The following is a 19,048-nucleotide window of genomic DNA, read 5'->3' on the forward strand; positions in this document are numbered from 1 at the left end:
TTCATGTATTTCGAAACGCTTTGGCCACTGCTCGTATGTCCAATCCGGGCACCGTAGGGTTGGCTGCTGCAGACAGTGGTCACTCGCAAAAAAAAAAAACAAAAAAAAAAACAGCGGCGGTACAAGATTTGTAAGGTGAAAAGTTTATTAGCTAGTTGACCTATACTCACCGAAAGTTTATAAGGTAAATTATGCCTTGTCTTTGAAGTCGGATATGTTTGTGAGGTAGAAAAATGTCATGCTAACGTCGGCTCGATATAAGAATGTGGAATAAGTGCAAGGTAGCGACGCAGTTAGCCAGCCAGCTAACAATGGCAGTGTCGGCTAGCTCACCGTTAGCTAGTATGAGATTGTGTTACTAGTCAGATTGTAAGGAACCTAATGCTAGTAATGATTAATCGAGTTTTTAAATGACAAAATTAGCACTTTTAGGACCTTGCGTGCAGTAATTTTGGCTACTTTAAATAGACGACGAAGTTGACCCATATTAACCTAAAGGGATTGAGGGTTTGCGGGCTAGCTTTCTAGCTAGCTGTCGAGTAACCTAGTGCTGGTAGTGATTTATATAGATAACGAACTAGCTAAGAAATCTAGATAGCTAACGAGAATTGATCGCGGGTATTCAGTCTTCCATCTAATAATGCATTTTCTGTTTCATGTTTGCCTTGAAAAGTACTATAGCTCACGGTAACTTGCGTGTCAGGCAATATATTTAGCTAGCTGACTAGATATGGGACATGATTCGCATACGTTATCGTAATATGAGTCGCCGACTCTTTTTAATACTAATGAATGAACCATTGACATTCACTCTCGCACCATTTACGCGTTTTAAAGTATATCGCTTTTCATTACGTTTGCAGATATACCATGGCATCCGCCTTAATTTCAGTCCCAACAACGGCGTCACGCTTCGCTCTGCTGCAGGTGGACTCCGAGTCTGACACAGACTCCGATGCGGGGAAGACTAAAGGGGGTCGTGACGCCGCAAAGTCCCGCTCAGGGAAATCTCCCAGCGGGAAAAACAGTCAGAACAATGAGAAAAAGAAAGACAAGAAGAAGCGAAAGAAGGAGCAGCAGCAAAGTGAAACAAACGAGGTGACTGGAAGAGAGAAAGAAGATATTGTTTAAGGGACTCCAACCCTCGTCATCAGCGCTAGGGAACCACGTTATAACGCATAACTTATGCTGTCCACACCTTTCAGAGGTGGACTGTGTCACCAACCGGTGCTGCTAGTAGTTGGGCATTGTCATTGATGCCAAACCAGTTTTGAAGACGTAGCATGATTCTGAAGGCTTTGTCTTTGGTGTGCCTTCACAGCTCAGGAGCCTTGCCTTTAAGAAGCTGCCTCAGAAGTCCTCGGCCCCACCTCCTACTCTGACACTGCAGAGTTTAGCTAATGAGCTACTGCAGCCAACGGCCAAGGATCGTGCTTCTGCCCCCCAGGAAAGCTGGCAAGAATGGAAGCAGAGAGATGAACAGGTAACAGACAGACAAACAAACAAAAATGATAAATATGTTCTTATTATAAACTCTAGACTTGTGACGTTTTTCTCCCTTGTCTTCTCTGTTGTTGATATGGTTGTCAATTGTCCACCTATGACTCTGGTCCTTGTGCTTGTGTTTCGTATTGCAGCTGACCTCTGAGTTGTACGAGGCAGACTTAGAAAAAGCCCTAATGCTGAGCAAACTTGAGTTTGAACAGCAGAAAAAGGTATATATAAAAAACACAGTCTTGTCTCCTTTATCAGTCTTTAAAAAAATGATGGAAGTGATGGCTAATTTCTTAAACCCTGTGTACACCTTGCCGTGACCTAAGTGAAGTTAACCTTATCTAGGGACAGGTAGCAGTGGGGTTCTGTGTGTGTGTATGTGTGTGCGTGGTGTGCGCATAGGACACAGCGAGCCCGGAAGCACCATCACCCAAGGCCAAAGGCGGGGGGAAGAAGGAGAAGAAGAAGAACCAGCAGGGGAAGGACAAACGCCTCACAGTGTCACTGAAAGACTTTCAGCAGGAGGGGAGCCTGGGTGAGGGTGCGCTGTGTCATGCGTGTTTGTTCACGTGACAGAGAGGGAGAGCAAGCGAGAAACGCTAACCAAGCCTTTCTGTTGCAGATCCGCTGAGTAAGAGGCCAGAGAGAGAGGTGAGTGTCCATGGAGGTACATTCGGGGGGGGGGGGATGGTAGAATTCTTTGTGGTGTTTTCAAATGCATAGCATGGGACTCATATGTGAAGATCTTGGGTATGTCTAGGTATTCAACTCTGGTCTTCTTGACGGTTGTGGTCGAGAGTATCCACAGAACTGAAAGAAAGAATTGGAGCATAGCTTGTGCAGGACTGCTAAACAAAATGTGAATGCAGTGCTATTCAGTGCCAAAGATGTATTAGTGGCTAACATTCTAAAGGGTTTAGATAGGTAGGAAGTATATAAATTATATTAGCAATTTCTTCTCTGTCTTTTACTCTTCCACATCTACCTCTTGCTCTCCCTCCTCCATATTACCCCCCTCTCTCTCCCTTTCTCCTTGTTACAACCCCAAGGAGTTGAAGCCAGTGAACCCAGCGGCCCATGATGAGCGTTTTTTTAACCAGCTGGAGGACACTGTGAGCCGGATAGTGCAGAGAGACAAGCGGAGGGAGCAGTACAGCAGCAGTGCCGGCCACGAACTCAACACCTCCTCCGAGCAGGAAGCGGTAAGACACAGGGCAGGCATTCACTGGAGCACCACTTCCAACTCCCATCAGCTCCCAATCAGACGGAGAAGTGCTGACTTGTTATCAAAGTTCCTGATCTGAACTCTGAATTGAAATGCCCATTAGAGCCCAGTGTTGAATTTGTGTGCTTTTTTTTTCTCTCTCTCTGTCTCTCTTCTTCTCTAAGGATGTAAGAACTGAACAGTTAAAATTTGAGCTGGAAAAAAAAGACCGGGAAATAGAAAAGTTGAGAAAGACCATTTCACAGTGGGAGGTAAGTCACCTCAATATTTCTTGACTGAAACAGATGTGTTTGGCAAGAATACACATCCAAAAAGGCATTTTGGACATCCAAAAAAACAAGGACTATATTGTCTTTTTGCATTCAGAATGTAGGCTTATTCTCTCTGCAGTGTTTACACAGAAGCAGCTAACAATGACAAGTTATTGACAGTTTTTCTTAAATGTAGTGTAGAAGTTCAGTTCTGACTTGCTTTTTTTTAGGAGAGATATAAAGAAGTGAAAGCCAGAAATGCACAGTTGCTTAAGATGCTTCAACAAGGAGAGAGTGAGTACACTATGAAGTAACCAACTGAATCATCCTACAGCGACATAGCATTTGGTTCAGCATTATACACTACATAATAAAGGCTCAAGTCTCGTGTTTTACGACATTTACGGTGCCCTAAAAATTATCTTTGCTCAGTGAAAGACAAAGCAGAAATATTGCAGCAAGTGGAGGAGCTTCTGAACATCAAAGAGGAGCTGACATCACAGGTGTGGGGACACAAGTCAGCAAGGATTTCTGAAATGCCACGTATTTTTAAAATTATTTCTTTCGTTGTGGTGGATATTGAAGTTGAAGGACACTGAAACGAGTCTTGAAGGGTAATGTAGTAAAATATAGGTTTCGATGCCTCTCCTCTCCCCAGGTGACATTGCTGCATGCGTCATTAGAACAGGAGAGGTCAAAGGTGAAAGGCTTACAGTCAGAACAGCCAAAACATCAGGTAAAAGCTCCCAACACCCCCCCCCCCCCTCCACCCAAAGACTAGTGTTAAGACTATACAAGCACTCGAGTCTGCATTGAAATGCACTTGTGCTTATGGGCAACTTCAGGAGTAGTTTCCTAAATGCTTTTGTATTTTCAGTTACTGTATTCCCTAATCGCATGTGCTCTTCTCTGATTAGAACAGGCACACAGGCAGAGGCAGGGCAGTGAAGGTAGGAAAACACAGCTCAAGCAGGGAGTGAGGTGAAGAGAATGGGTAAAACAGGAGCACAGTTCTGAGTGCATAGAGGAATGGAACTCTATAGGACCGTGGTAGCTCAGTGGTTAAGGTAGGTTGAAGGTTGGACTTGTAGGTTGAAGGTTGCCAGTTCAAGCTCCACCACTGCTGAGTTGCCACTGTTGGGTCCCTGAGCAAGGCTATTAACCCTCAGTTACTCAAGTTGTGTTCAGTCAGAATTGTAAGTCGCTTTGAATAAAAGTGTCCGCTAAATGCTGTAAATGTATAGTCAAGGATTTACAATGGTATTGAACACAGTTACAAAGAATTATTATTACAATTTTTTTTTTTGCTTTAATTGTCAGTAACTGATGTACTGATGGCATGCTTACTGAGGAGAGGAAATGTGACTTTGATGGTTTTGTGTTCAGTATATGTCTAAATGGCAAGCTGCAGAATCCAGAATATAGACCTGAGACCTCTCCTCTGTGGCAGGCCAACCGGAAAGGAAAGAAGAGCCCAGAGGGGGATTTATGAAGATCGAGGAGGTGAGGGAACAGCTCTGGTGCTCCAGCCTCTAGCGTCTGCTCTCTGACCAGTTCAGCACCCCACACCACCCATACTCAAGTTACGCTTCTGATTGCCCATGAGAAAACTAACAATCCCTAAAACGTACACTATGTAAAACCCTCCCACCTGTCTGTCTGGGCCTGCACCACCTCGTTTGTCTTGTAATGGATGTCAAGTAGAAATTCCCTGTGTGAACTGCTGATGGTTAGTTTTGTTGGGGGATCTGAGTGGTTAGTCTGCTTTTGTCAGACTCGTCTAACACACAGCACGTCGGCATATTTAAAACTTTGTACAATTTTTTTACTTTGTGTAATCTTTTGACGGTTTAATGGGATTGTAAACATAATTTAATTATCCTGGGTTGAGTTTCCAGTTCACGTTTATCATCTGCTCTGGTGATTGCTGTCGTTGTGCAAGATGTATTGTTTTTGAGAAAATCAGACCCACCTCCCCTGTCAAACCATAACCGTTATAAAGAAAATGTAAAATTGGACATAAGTCAGTGCAAAAACAATCATATTTTCGTGTCATTCTCTCCGGAATGTGATGCCACCTGCTGATGAGAAAATGCCAATGCGTTTCAACTACAGACCGACAGACCGTTGCTTCTCTAAAAATTTGAGTCGACTTTTTAATAAAGACACTAATCTACTTTTTCAAACTATCCCTGACAGATGTTGTGTGTGTGGGTTTTTTTATGCCTGTCCAGCTTAAGTCCCTCGACTTAGTCACAGACGTCTGAAGCATGACAGCAAATTCATAAAACTTCAGTGCCGCACAGGAGCGTATGGAAATATAACCGTCTTCTGTATACAATGTGTCGCACAAGTACATGAGATTAACCACTTGGTCCAGAGGTAAAACCGTAAAGTCCAAAACGCACTCGTTCGCTCACTCGGAAGCATGTTTCTGTTTAACCCTGTAGACTGACGACATTTTGCCAGTAGCTGTTTGCTTCATAATTCTTTATCAGCGACCAGCAACCTCGTACACTCGTTATTTCAGCGGCGCGCTTTCCGGCGTACGGCAAATAACGCGCTCAACCCGATCGTGTCGGAGAGGGAGGGCCGAGCAGAGGAGGGGTCAGAGGAGAGAAAGGGGGGGAATCGCTCTCCAAGCCATGTAATACGACAGCTTCCCCTTCCCTCCTGGCGACGGAGCTTTGTTCTCCTGCACCGCATGCACGCAAGACGCGCCGCCGCGTCTGTCCGAGATAACTAAAGGCGCTAGTTGGAGCATGCGGACCCCGGGACCATGAAAATGCTTCGATTGCGGAGTCCAAGCATCTTCTCGCTCAACCAGGAGATGCAGTGCACGGTACGGCTGCTGGACGACTCCGAGATCTCGTGCAACATCCAGGTACGCGCGACCTTGTCCGCGCGCTCTCCCGCGATGCTGCGGGTCAGCGAGGGTGTGCGCGCATGCTTGTGCGCGAGTGCGCTTGCAAACATGCGATCATCTTTATTCTGATAATAATGACAACAGTAATGGTCAGCGTTATTGCACGTGTTTTTTTTGTTTGTTTGTTTTGTTGTTTTTAGAAGGTGAAAACAGCCCGATGCTGCTTGAGGATGATTGCCGCTTGTTTACTGTTTATGAAAGAGATACGCCTTCTTGGGAGGTGATTTCGTCATATGTGCGGTAGCATACATATTTACCCCAGATGCTATGATTAAAAAATACAAACGTCCTACAACCTGCTTCGTTATTAACTCTACCGTACGTCGTTGCTGAGAAATGGAAATGTATTAAATATTCTTTCGATGTCAAAAAAATGTAATATTAGTAGTTTGTTGGGTTAACGAAAGAGTAGAAGTCTTTCATGGGACCATTGCAATTTTGATCCAGCACAGAGGACTGACTGTTAGATGTTTCAAAAGTAACGGCAGATTATGCTGCAAGCTTCCATATGCACTTTAACTCTCGTCTCCAGCGTGAGTTTAGGTGGGTCTCTCGACTTGTTTATGTCAAGTAATCGGAGACTTCAGTTCCGGTCATTTTCTTCACTTTTGACATTTTATTGCAGAACTGTTTCATCTATCACGCTATATTAGATTGATCAAACGCATCCTGAAGTGTCCAGTTTCAGTATTGTCTCTGCCATGACTGCCTAAAGTACTACTGCATTGTACTATATTAAACCTAACCGGGGAAAAAAAAACTAATAAATGTCATTTCTGGAAGTTAGTTTCTAACCTGTAGCCTTGAATATGCACTCATCAAACACTACAAAAAGAGTTTTTCCTTTTTATTTTACTCTGGCAGCGACCATATCCAGTAAAATTCATTAATCATTGTTCTAATGGAGGGGCCACGTCAGGCAGCTTTAAAGGGTATGGACAGTTATGAAGATGTGAAAAGAAGAAAAGAAGTTGTTCTTTTGTTTTAATTTAAGTCCAAAAGTCAGCCTCTCTCTGTGTGTCTCTCTAGACCATAACGCTGCTTTTATACACACCCCTCTCTAGGTTCTTTCACGCATTTGTGAGGGACCCCCTTTTGTCTTGGCCTTATGAAAATTGAAGAATCTGTAATGACCACTGTCTGTAACGGCTTCTAGTTCTGTTATGGATTTTTGCTGCATATTTCATAAATATCTATGCGGCCATATCTTTCCCCTCCTTCGGTGCCTCACAATCCTGCTCCTTCACTGCATCAATTACATCACTCCTCCAACATGGGGACTGAATTGCATTCTTGTTGCAATTAGACAATGAATGTTAGCCTTCTTACATAAGGTCCAGAATGGGTAAAATCCAGATCCAGTCCAAAACTGCTCAATTTCATTAAGGGGTTTTACATATGCAGTGTGTGTTCATTTGGCACAGTTCTTTTCAGTGCAAAGCTTGTGTTCACAGGGTGGCTGAGCTGCACATTCTTACACAGTCTGGTCATTGGGTGTCAGGTTGAATTTATCTAACGAAACCAGGAAGACTTCATATTCTTTGCTAATTTCCATGTTGTTTTCCGTACGAAATCAGAACAACGTAATTCTGCCTCACAGGATGTCATGGAGCGCCTCTTAAATGTATCACTGCCAAAATGTAAGCGCTCAGGGCAGCGACAGGTTACATAACATGATTAAAGTGGAATACCTGCAAGGCCGTTAAACAAACACTTACATGAGAGATTTGTCTAGAGTTGTTCTCTTTACATGATTCAGATCCAAGAATATCAATGTGAGTGCTATAGAATCATCTGTATGCCTGCTCAAGTTGAACAGTGAAGAAATTATTTAACAGCCATGTCTGCATGGCGCGAGAGATGCTGTAACTAATTTGACTAGCCAGAATGCTTTGCCTGCTCAAGAGCCTTGGTTTTGATTTTGGTTATCTCCAGTTAATGAGGAGTCTTGAGTATTTCACACCCTATATGTTTCAGTATATACAGTGCAGTCTGGATGTAATTGAACTGACACATTCTTGTTCTTCTATTTTTTTTAACTGAAAAATGACTATTAAATAAAACACTATTTACGGTGCAGAATGACAGTTTTAACTGAAGTTTCTTTCTGTCTGTACTGCATGGATCATAAGGGGGGAAAATGAACATATTTTACATAAAGTTATATTTCGTCCTTGGTTGCAAAGTTATCAATGACATCATCATACATTCGACAGAGTTCCACCAGCTTTGCCTGTTCCTGCCTGTTTGGAAAGCTTTTTGCATTCAGCATCATCATTAGTAGGTGAAATTCAGGTGCAGTTTGGTCCAGGTTGGGTGATTAACTTGGCTGCTCAAGAACTTTCTACTTCTTCGCCTGAGACACTTGGCGGTTGCTTTTGCAGTATGTTCCAGTTCATTGTCTTGCCGCAAGCTGAATGCCCATCCACTGAGCCCCAAGGCATTTGTTTGGATTACTCAAGTTGTTTCTGACTTCAGTATTGATCTTCTTGTTGCCTCTGGCTGATACATTACCAGCAAAACCAAAAATCTACAGGCTTGTTGGCTAACGGGAACCAATCGAAACCCCCTGAGAGGTCATTCTTTTTTTAACGGTGATCTTAAAGATCTGCCTTCAGTCTATGCAATGTTCTTGAACTGTTTGATAGTTGATTGATAGTATTCTATGGTCATCCACCACGGGGTTATGCACATTGCTTGTAAATCACCAGTACTAATATGCCAACAGTTGGCTATGACATACCTAATGTTGTGACTGTGTCTTTAAAAGATTTTACTCAGGCTTTTTAAGCCTTACAAAAGCTTGTTTCTCTGGAACCTCTTTTGTATTTAAACTAAAATCAGCAATACAGAACAAATCTACAACTTACATTAACTTTCTAGTAAGTTAAAAAGTGATAATTTGCATGTGGCCAAAACAGAGCTCAACAGCCAATAATGCAATTACGTTTGGTCCCTTAAACTGATAGAACGTATAATAAGGGCTCAAATTCCTACACGGTTCACCTGAGATGGATGTGCATACCTTTGAAATAAACATGACAGTCTTCATTTTAAATACACACTAATTGTTTTATTCTAAATGTAAAATGAAACAAAGTATAGTACAAAGCTAAAAAAACAAAAGATTTTTTTTATCGAATGAACACTACTTTGCAATTCATTTATGGCTCATGTGTAAATTGAGCTATGATTTAAATTCAGTTTTTTTAAGTCCTCCTAATAGGTGAGACTGTGTTTTGCTGTGATTGTATAACATGGTATAAGTTTCAGGCATGTTAAGGGGAGGCCATGTTCGCTCCTTCAGACATACATTTGCCTCTTGTGTCTAACAGTAGGCTGCATGCTCTACACTGTTCTGTACCGAGCGAGGCCTCTGTCTGCCTCTCTCTTTGGCTCTGAGTAAACTGACCTGATCCACGGAAGCCACAGGAATCCAAACCTGAGATCAGAACCATCTGACTTCGTGACATCCATTTGTTCACAGAGCTCCGTTTACTTGGGGGAGTTCATGGACAGGTGGATGGCCTAGCAAACGTGGGTAACCAAAAGACAAAAAAAAATGGCCTCAACCTGGTTTATAATCTACCATGAACACATACACACACACACACATGCACACACACACACAAATGATGGAGCTATGTGCCTGACATCTGCACGCTGTTCTCTTAGCGTGAGCTGGTGTGGTTATACTCACGTACATTAGGAGGGCTGTGTGTAGATGTAAGCATGGTTAATGCATTGCAGTCCTAACCAGGAGCTTCTCAGTGTCCAAGAGACAGACAGTCCATGCAATATTAAAGCGGATCATGGGCTCTGGTGCAGCCGCTCAATCCGTCATGCGCTAACAATACTGCTCCCAGCAGACACTGCTTCTGCTTCTAGGATTAAAGGACTAGTGCCAACCTAAAGGCTAACACAGTTAATGATAAACAACAACTAGTGCACAATTAGCATGATCCAATTTGCATAGCATTAATTAGTGCCAATTATGTTTCGTTTATTAGGCTCTTAGCAATGAAAGTCTTTTTGGCTACTCTGTGTATAAAAACAGAATGATCAAAGAGACACTGACTGGATCTGCACTGGATCTGTTGTTTAGAAAAAAAAAATTCTTAATTTAGTTTTGCAACTGACTGTATTTCATCTCCAAAACCATAGAAACTGATAGTGGTACTAATTCCAGACTTTCTCAGGCTACACGAGCACTTTAGTCTCCATTTATACAGTTCACAGAAGTTTGACCGTGACGGCCCGACACCCGAGTGTCCTTGCTATTCCAGCAGAAGGAGAAGAAGAAAAGGAAAGTCATCAGATCTCTCACTGACTAAAATATTCTGTTTATGCTTCGTCGCTTGCGAATCGCCTAATCTGCAGAAATGTATCCCTCTGTTTCTATTGATCTCGCAAGAAAATGTCTTAACAGCAGACATATCAGAGGTGGCTGGGGGGGGGGGGTGTTATTGTGGGGTAGGCATTCTTTCGTGCGGCTATAAATAGAACCTTTTCTATTCTTATATTCCACCGAGTCCTTTGATGATTTTCCACCAGGAGGGGTGAAGGAGGGGAAAGGAAGGATCAAGAGATGGAGAGAGAGGTGGAGTAAGGAGAAAAGAGGGAGGGAGGTGCGTGGAGAGCAAGAGAAGGAGGGGAGGGGAGTCGAGCGACATCTGGGCGCGCGTGGAGAGATTTGCTGCTGATGTGAGGTGCATTCTGACTAGGGAGCAGATTACAGACTGTTTGCTCTGTTTGGGGATATTGTGTACGTCGGTGCTGAAGGCTGGCAGGATAGGTGCTGTGAGACGCTGTTGTGCATTTTATATATATGATCATTTTTTGCGTTTTTATAGTTTTTGTGGTTATTTAGAAGGTGTCTTTGTTGAGCTGTGTGTGGGTGTGTTTTTTGTTGGGTGTTTGTGTGTGTTTGCATGCATATGTGTTCTACATGTTACCTTCCTGAGGCAGTGAGTTAACGTGTCTGTGTCACAGATATTTAAAGAGATGACATGTACCGGGACAAAAGACCCGGTACATACATACACACACACAAACACAAAGATCACACACTCCTATAGAAATTCACACTTAAACCATTTATAACCAGCTTTTATTACATACAACACAAGGAATCATTTACTCCTGCTGTTACTTTGCCAGGAACAATGTGTACTGTGCATAAATGTATTATATCTGCCATTTGTATTGTTGAATGTGAACATGGCGATATTTATGGAAGATTGTGAATTTGTGGATGTTCACGCAAAGGTGATGGATCTGCTCAGCTCATAATACACTCCTGATTAAGGGCTCTGCAAGGAGTCTGCTGCTTCATGATTATCCACTTCATCTTTTCTCCCCTTCTGATCTGTGAAAAAGGACAGAAATCATACAATCATACACCCAGCACATTTTTAATGATCCCTTATACCAATTTTCCGTAATAACGAACAAAAAAATTAGTCTAATGTTTTCTGTTTAGCAAATGGCCACAAGAAGGTGGCTTGTCTGAACACAAACATAAAACAAGACTTTATGATTGAATCAGACGTGTTGAAGTCTGCAGTCTGAACCCAGCCTTACCCATGAAGTTAGTTCAAGACATCTGTAAGTATAAAGACCTACTGTGATTAGACATGCTTTTTGCAGCCATATGCTGTTATTTTCAAATCCTCATTAAGACCTGAGATTACTTTCTGTTCAAGGGGAGATATGATGTCTGGATTTCAACTAAAGATCATCACAGTCATTCGTGCGCAAGGCTTTGAAAAATCTCAAGACATAGTGCTCTACTGGAATAGTCGCAGTATATGCTGCATGCAGTTTTACTTTGAAAACGGAATGTCTTCTGCTGTGTCTATTTCCTTTTTTCAATGCGCTGAAAGGAAAGGAGAGCTATCGCGTTTAAAGGCCCTTCCGCTCCCGGCTTTAATTATGAATTAAATGCGGGAAAATAAAAGCCAAGCTGAGCGTAAGATGAGACTTGGAGGAAAGCATCGGCTTTCTGCAGCAGGTTCGTTGACTTCGAGCCACTCGGAATTATAAACCACTCCACCCTATTAAAGGCTTATGTGGTTTAATACCGAAGTACTTCCGTAGCTGCCAGATTGTGTTTGATAAATCAGCTTTCCTCCTGTCGAATGATAATGGCCATTTTTATGAGGAAGCGGGACTACATTTCCGTCGTCTAGTTCTTGTGCTGAGTCTGTTAGGGTCCAAACCTCAGTGTTTTTACTGCCCTGTTTAGCTGACTCCAGTAGATAGAGGGCTGCAGGACCAGGGAAATGGGCGCGAGCTGGGTTTGTTCTAGAAACATCTCAGACTTTGACAGGGTTCCCTAAGCAGTGTCATCACTGATGGATTTTCAGAAATGTATAGGCTACATCAAACAATAAGGTGATTTTAAAAAATGATCTGTCCTTTAGTTTCCATTATTAACCAGTGATAACAGAGGATTTTTACTGCATTGCCTGTTTTAATGCTGTTTTATGATAGTAAAATCAGCAATCTCCTTTTTTTGCTGCGTAATTTCTTTATATATACTGCCATCATTTAACATTTCTTTCTTCCTATACGCAGCACCAGGCAAATGTCATCACCACCACATCCCCAGGTGTTTAACATTGACCAGTCATTATGTATCTGGAGCAAGGACAGGCTAAACTATTTTGCCAGAATAAGCAGTTGTGCTTATTAGTGTAGACTTTGTCTTTCACACATGGTCAGCTATGCAGGTCAGGTCAGGTCAGGTCAGGTCAGGTACGTTATGAGCAAGCCTGGCTTCCCGTGCTCATTTCTGTTTGGCCTCACTGGTTTTCTTAACAATATCTTTGTTTCATTTCTCTTTTAGAAGTATTGTTTTCAAAATAAATGTGTCTGTGTATAAGAGCTAATCTGTTCCCACCCCCTTCGGTTCAGTGCCGTCGCTCTGAGTGGCGAGTCGCTCTTCCGGAGCTTCTGCTCTTCCAGTCTTCCCATCTCAATGTCACGCGATTCAAAATCAGCCCCACCCCTTCAGGCTCCACCCCCTTGTCATCTCCTCCCTTTTCTCATCTGTGCTGGAACGTTAACAGATTCCACTTGCTGCGTATTTGCCTGCCGCGTGCACACGTCCAGTTAACAGGCAGCTCATGTCCTTGTTCCTGTGATTCAGCAGAGATGCACGCATCGATGCGGGACACGTGTATTAATTACAGGAGTTAAACTGCAAGATTAAACTACAGCACTGTCTTCTTGGCCTAAGATCCCACTATGCTGGGAACTGAGAGGGAGAGGGAGAGGGAGGGAGGGAGGGAGGGAGGGAGGGAAAGAGAGAGAGAGAGAGAGAGATAGAGAGAGAGAGAGAGAGAGAGAGAGAGAGAGAGAGAGAGCGCATTGGTGCATACGTGAGCACTACCTTTGCCAGAAATCTTTTTGTGTAACATAGATTGCCCTTTAGATTCAAATTGGAAATGTATGACAGAATGACCAGATATCATCAGCTTCTGTAACGTCTGTTTCCTGCAAGGGCAGCATTCAACTCAATTCAATTCCATGAGCAGCAGCGAGGGTGATGTGACCATACATCACAGCTTCAAAACAGTCCAGTGTCGCATGCTAACGCTTACCGAGGATAAGTAATATCAAGGTCAAACAAGGCCTGTTGCTGCGAGAGCTGAACTAGGCGTCGTCCTCGTGCAGGTTTAAGTGCCTTCTACATCAGTCCGTAACTAAAAAAAAATAAAATAAAAAAAAGAATAATGTTTTAAAAGAATTCTTATTTATGGCAGGTTCATTCAGGGCCAAAATGAACTGTATAGCGTGAAGGTCGGGGACACAGGTGTGCTGCTTAGAGGCACGAGAGAGAGACACCAAACAGATGTCTCTCTTCATTACCCACCCGTTATCGACCTACTTCACATGTCCATTTGACTGTGGTTTCTGCCATCTTTGCTGTGGTTAAGACTAATCTGCTGACAATTCAGAATCTGATTCATGTTCTCCTACAGAGGGACACAAGAGGCCAGTTTCTGCTGGATCACGTGTGCAACCATTACAGTCTGCTGGAGAAGGATTACTTTGGTATCAGATATGTGGATCCAGAGAAGCAGAGGGTAGTCTCTCTCTCTCTCTCTCTCTCTCTCTCTCTCTCTCTCTCTCTCTCTCCCCCTCTCTCTGTCACACACACACACACACACACACACACACACACACACACACACACACACACACACACACACACACACATATATATCTGTAAACAACTTGCAGACAGCCTTATTCTAGTCCTTCAGAAATACTAACAAATAAAATGATCCCTGGGCTATTGTAATTATTCTCCTTGGGGCACGCTAAACACCATTAAGGCCATTATGGCCTTATAAGTGCAAACTTTTGAGGAACCTGTCATTTGAATGGTGTCATCAGAGTCCTGATATTCTCACAATCTACAGTGTCCTTTTGCAAAATTTCCCACCAGTCCCCTATACTGATGTTTATGAGTTCTATACAAAGTTACCATGGCAACCGTCCCTGCAGTTGCGCCACACCGTGGGTACGGCAGTGTTTTCGCAATCAAGCAGAAAATATCTCAACAGTGTGCTGAATTATTTACACTCCTTTATGTTGTAGTATTACAGCGCATGTGCCGCTGAGAGAACAGGGGGCAGTGGTGCTGTGTCCGGCCCTGAACGGCCGAGCGCTGCACACAGTGTTTACATTCCTGGACCATTCAGGGCACCAAGCACTTACTGTTTCATTCTCTATTTGTCCCCTGTCTTTGCTCAATTACACAGCACTGGCTGGACCCCAGCAAAGCCGTGGTCAAACAAATGAAATGTAAGTGTACTAACCCTTTTCTGACGTGTTCAGTGCATTCTTTCATCTACACTTCAGAAACTCTGGATACTCAGGTACAATGCCTGCATTGTAGGTCCTGGCGAATCTAGTACACACAGCAATATATATATATATATATATATAGTGCAGTATAATGTAGCATACAAATCTTCTCAAATATATTACCTTTCACCATACACTATATATAACCGCTGATTAGGATACCACAATTATTGATTTACAGTTATAATAACCTGCTTTTTCCATCTAAGTCTAAATGGGTCGGTGTTTTGAGTGTGACCTGGAGGAAAGGTATTGTGTGAGTGAGGTTAAAGTCTAATCAACATGTGTAAGCTGTAGGCAGTTGTGTGTGCAGGAGTGTGTTACTGCAAGTGATAGGATGCACATGAATATAAGAAATCTGGATGTTTACGGAAGTGTGTGTGTCTCTCCTTTTTCATACTAACTGCTCTTTTAATGATGCTTCTCATTTTAACTGCCTTAATATTTAATGATCTCTGTCTCTATTTCTTTCTTTTTGTCTGTCTCACTATCTCTCTATCTCACACACACACACGCACATACACGCGTGTGCGCATGCACACATGCACACACGCACACACACACACACACACACACGCACACACACACACACACACTCACGCGCACGCACGCACACACACACACACACACATACACGCACGCACACACGCACACATACACACACCCATGCGCATGCACGCACACACACGCACGCACGCGCACACACACACACACACACACACACACACACACACACACACACACACACCCTCTTTTTTCTCTCCTCTTCTCGCGGAGTTATTCTCAGGTGTGCAGCCCTACACTATGTGCTTTCGGGTGAAGTTCTATCCCCAGGAGCCCATTAAGATCAAGGAAGAACTGACGAGGTAACACAGAGAAAATGAGAAGACAACAGTGAATTGACATTTAGTATGGTGAAGTTTGAGATCTGAAATGCTCCGGTGAATACAGACTCTGAAACATGCAAACTGCTGAATATTGAATGGTTCTTGATGTTGTCCAGAAAGTGCTACGAATATTATTGTTTGGGCCTTTTTATTTAGTTTGATACATTTATCCTTAGAATATCAATCAGTTGTTGAGAAAAGAGGGTGAAAACGATTTGTTTACGATTTCTGTTTTTCATGCCTTGCATATGATCAGAGGTCAAAAGTTTAAGCAAACTGCCAGTAATAATGCCCAAACACACACACACACACACTGTTAGTGTGAATAACTCATTAGCACAGCTCAGTATGTTGCCTGGAGCAATTCCACAATCTGACCTGTGAAGATAAATACTGCTAGCACTACCTCCTACTCTCTCCTACTATCTCCAGCTCCATCTCTCTCTCTCTCTCTCTCTCTCTCTCTCTCTCTCTCTCTCTCTCTCTCTCTCTCTCTCTCTCTCTCTCTCTCTTTCTCTCTGTTAGTGTCTACACAGATTGAGGGTGTAGTTGCACAGGTCAGAGAGCAGGGTGTGTGCTGTTGTGGGTCACTGGGCAGCTTGTTGCCCATACTGTGGGTCAGATGTTGCACTGGTGATAGGCTGGCATTAGTGTGACTGCACCCTTGCTGTTTCTCTTTAAAAGCCCCAGAGACAAAGAAAACAACTTTATGCATCTTTCTTTCTCCTAAATATTCTATGTGAGATACTCATGGAACTAAAGGAAAGGTGAGGAGTGCAAAACACACACACACATGCGCACACACACACACCCGCACACACGCACACACACACACACGCACACGCACGCACAAAGAAAATATATCTGATATATCGGATATAATCCATTTACAAGGAATGATTATGAAATGTTATGAAAAATCAAGACTGAAGGCTTGATTTTATATGTCATCATAAATGCTAGGTTCTAAATGTCAAATCTGTTACTTCCATAGACATACTGTTTAGAACCTTCTTGTAATTAGCCATTTTTAGCCAATCTTTTGGCTAAAAATAACCAGAAGTGGCAAAGGGAGTGTTTCCCCTCCTCCACAAATCTGGTGGAAATTGTTAAGATGAAGGACAAACCTATCATATGACATGCCAAATATGTATTATAGTGCCAGCTACCCATCTAAACTTTAGCTTTGCAGTATTCGAAATCACTGTGGCCAGTTCAGATGCCTTTTTCCCAAGGCCACATCTCTATAGTAACGATTTCCAGGGGTAGGGTTCTCATGGTAACAGCTGTACTGTGGACCTGATCTCCTTGGTTGCCATGGCAGCCAGTGCATTTCCTCAACTGCCACTGTGTCATGCGGTGAGTCTGGATGGCACTGTAAAAGACTTGGGCCCCCCGTTCATTCTGCTAAGGTGAACTGGAACAGGACACCACATGGCCGCCATTCTTTGTTCTACCACGCGTGTCTGTTTCTCTGTCAGGTACCTGTTGTATCTACAGTTGAAGAGGGATCTGAACCATGGGAGGCTCCTGTGTCCGTTTGCAGATGCAGCCTACCTTGGAGCCTGTATAGTACAGGGTAATTCTACTGCACGCCTTACCAAGGCCTCCCAGTGCTAACAGCCAGCATTCACATAAACTTAGTGTGGCTAGCTAGTGTAGTGTCGTTATTATTAGGAACTTTCACCCCGCGCTTTTTGTGTGCTTACCGCTGCGTTGGCTCTTCAAAATATAGAATTTAGATAACAACATCTTGCTGATTTGAGAGCAGGCTTCTGCTTTCCTTGTTAACAATATTATTATCACTAAATAATACATAATACATAATACACATAATACATATAGGACTCACACACCAGGTGGTAAAATGTTAGTGTTTTTGGTTGAAATATTAACTATTACATTTATTTAAGTGCAGTGTATTGAGAACATTAAGATGTGACATTTAATGGCCTTTACTGAGGTTTTGTGAATAACATTGAATACACTGCCAGTATATTTCCCAATTCTGTCAATGTCAAGCCTCCTTCAGCACAGAGAGTCTTAAAGGCCACAGTCTCACTGTGTTTATATATGTTACACCATGTCAGTTATCCATGGGTGAGTGGACATCACCGGTAGAGACATAGTGGGTAATTCTCGGCAGTAAACCTCCGAGCTCCGCTCTGAATGGTGTGTGCGCTGTCTACAGCTGAAATCGGGGACCACGATGCAGATGAGCACCCGGCCGACTTCATCGGTGACTTCAAGCTGTTCCCCAAGCAGAGCCCCAAACTGGAGCGCAAGATAATCGAGATCTACCAGAATGAGCTCAGGTGAGGGCAGCGACAGCTTCACCTGCAGCCATCTTTTTTGCTGGCGTGTTAGTAAAGGGTAGCATGCAGGTTTTCATGCTAACGTTCAGTTAAGACCACATGCTGCCCAAATATTTTAATGTTGTTATCAACAAATAAAAACTACAAGGGGACCAAGTATTATATACAAAAGGATCGTTACCATTCACTTTAGTGAATGGTCGTGCTCCTGCTCTTTATCAAAGCCATTCTGCATTGTAGCACTGCTTTGATTGGTCGTATTTCTGCTCTTTACTGGGCACTTCTGCATTATACCACTGTGTTTGGTCATGCTCCTGCTCTCTACTGGTCTCCTCTGCGCTGTGGCACTGTCGTGATTGGTTGCGCTTCTGCTCTCTACCGGACCCCTTCTGCAGGGGTCAGTGTCCTGCCCTGGCTGAGCTGAACCTGCTCCAAAGAGCTCACACGCTGGACACGTATGGCGTAGACCCTCATCCCTGCAAGGTATGCACTGTGTCATTCCCTACACCGTGGAACATGTTATCCACTCACGCATGCCTCCAGGATACAACACGGCAAGTCACCCTTTCTCAGCTGATCTCTGCAGTGCTGGGCTGCATCCACAGCGTGCGTCATCATTGGCTCACGCGGCCGTGCCATAGACATGTCATTCGGGGGCGGAGGGGTTTCTGTGTACTGACACGTGGCATTTCTCTCTAGGACAAGCCTGATATCGCATTAGTCTGATCTGAGTGCTTGCACACGGCGTCAAGGCCGACCGCGTGCTCTTATTCCACCCAAGCTCCCTCCTGACTTAGGCCTCAGCGACCGTGATCGGTTTCAGTGTGAGTCCCAGCTGGAGCTCTGGGCTTAGCCCGCTCAGCTGCTTATCGGTGACTTTGGGCTGAACTGTGTAAAGTGTCACACGAACTAATTACAGAGTAATTTCAGAAACAACTAGGTTGTCGCTAGCAAAACCCATGTGGGACTAAGACTTTTGCCCTTCAACATGAATTGATTTTCAAGACTCATTAAAGCCATTTCTTCAGTGATCCCAGATTTAATGTACTGCTCAGTAGTTTTGTATTTCA

General features: G+C 43.3%; 2 protein-coding genes across 3 annotated transcripts in view; both read left to right on the plus strand.

Annotated features, from left to right (window-relative positions):
- The first annotated feature begins 86 nt into the window (after positions 1–86).
- Positions 87–5,159, plus strand: gkap1 (G kinase anchoring protein 1). The gene is given in 13 exon segments (XM_035536164.1): positions 87–184; positions 864–1,098; positions 1,322–1,483; positions 1,638–1,715; positions 1,897–2,029; positions 2,117–2,145; positions 2,544–2,696; positions 2,884–2,970; positions 3,201–3,264; positions 3,403–3,473; positions 3,629–3,706; positions 4,421–4,441; positions 4,443–5,159. Coding segments are annotated over 12 exon segments (1,182 nt in total). The 5' UTR covers positions 87–184; positions 864–870; the 3' UTR covers positions 4,521–5,159.
- Positions 5,160–5,269: 110 nt separating this feature from the next.
- frmd3 (FERM domain containing 3) overlaps positions 5,270–19,048 on the plus strand; it is a 26,964-nt gene continuing 13,185 nt past the window's right edge. For both annotated transcript variants that reach the window (XM_027012206.2, XM_035536163.1), the window contains exons 1-7: positions 5,270–5,854; positions 13,885–13,989; positions 14,671–14,713; positions 15,564–15,642; positions 17,145–17,242; positions 17,855–17,978; positions 18,374–18,461. In XM_027012206.2, the coding sequence (XP_026868007.2) occupies positions 5,750–5,854; positions 13,885–13,989; positions 14,671–14,713; positions 15,564–15,642; positions 17,145–17,242; positions 17,855–17,978; positions 18,374–18,461 (642 nt within the window). In that variant the 5' untranslated portion in view covers positions 5,270–5,749. The remainder of the gene's footprint in view (positions 5,855–13,884; positions 13,990–14,670; positions 14,714–15,563; positions 15,643–17,144; positions 17,243–17,854; positions 17,979–18,373; positions 18,462–19,048) is intronic.

This window comes from Electrophorus electricus, chromosome 18 (genome assembly GCF_013358815.1).
Source record: "Electrophorus electricus isolate fEleEle1 chromosome 18, fEleEle1.pri, whole genome shotgun sequence".
NCBI classification, from domain to species: Eukaryota; Metazoa; Chordata; class Actinopteri; order Gymnotiformes; family Gymnotidae; genus Electrophorus; species Electrophorus electricus.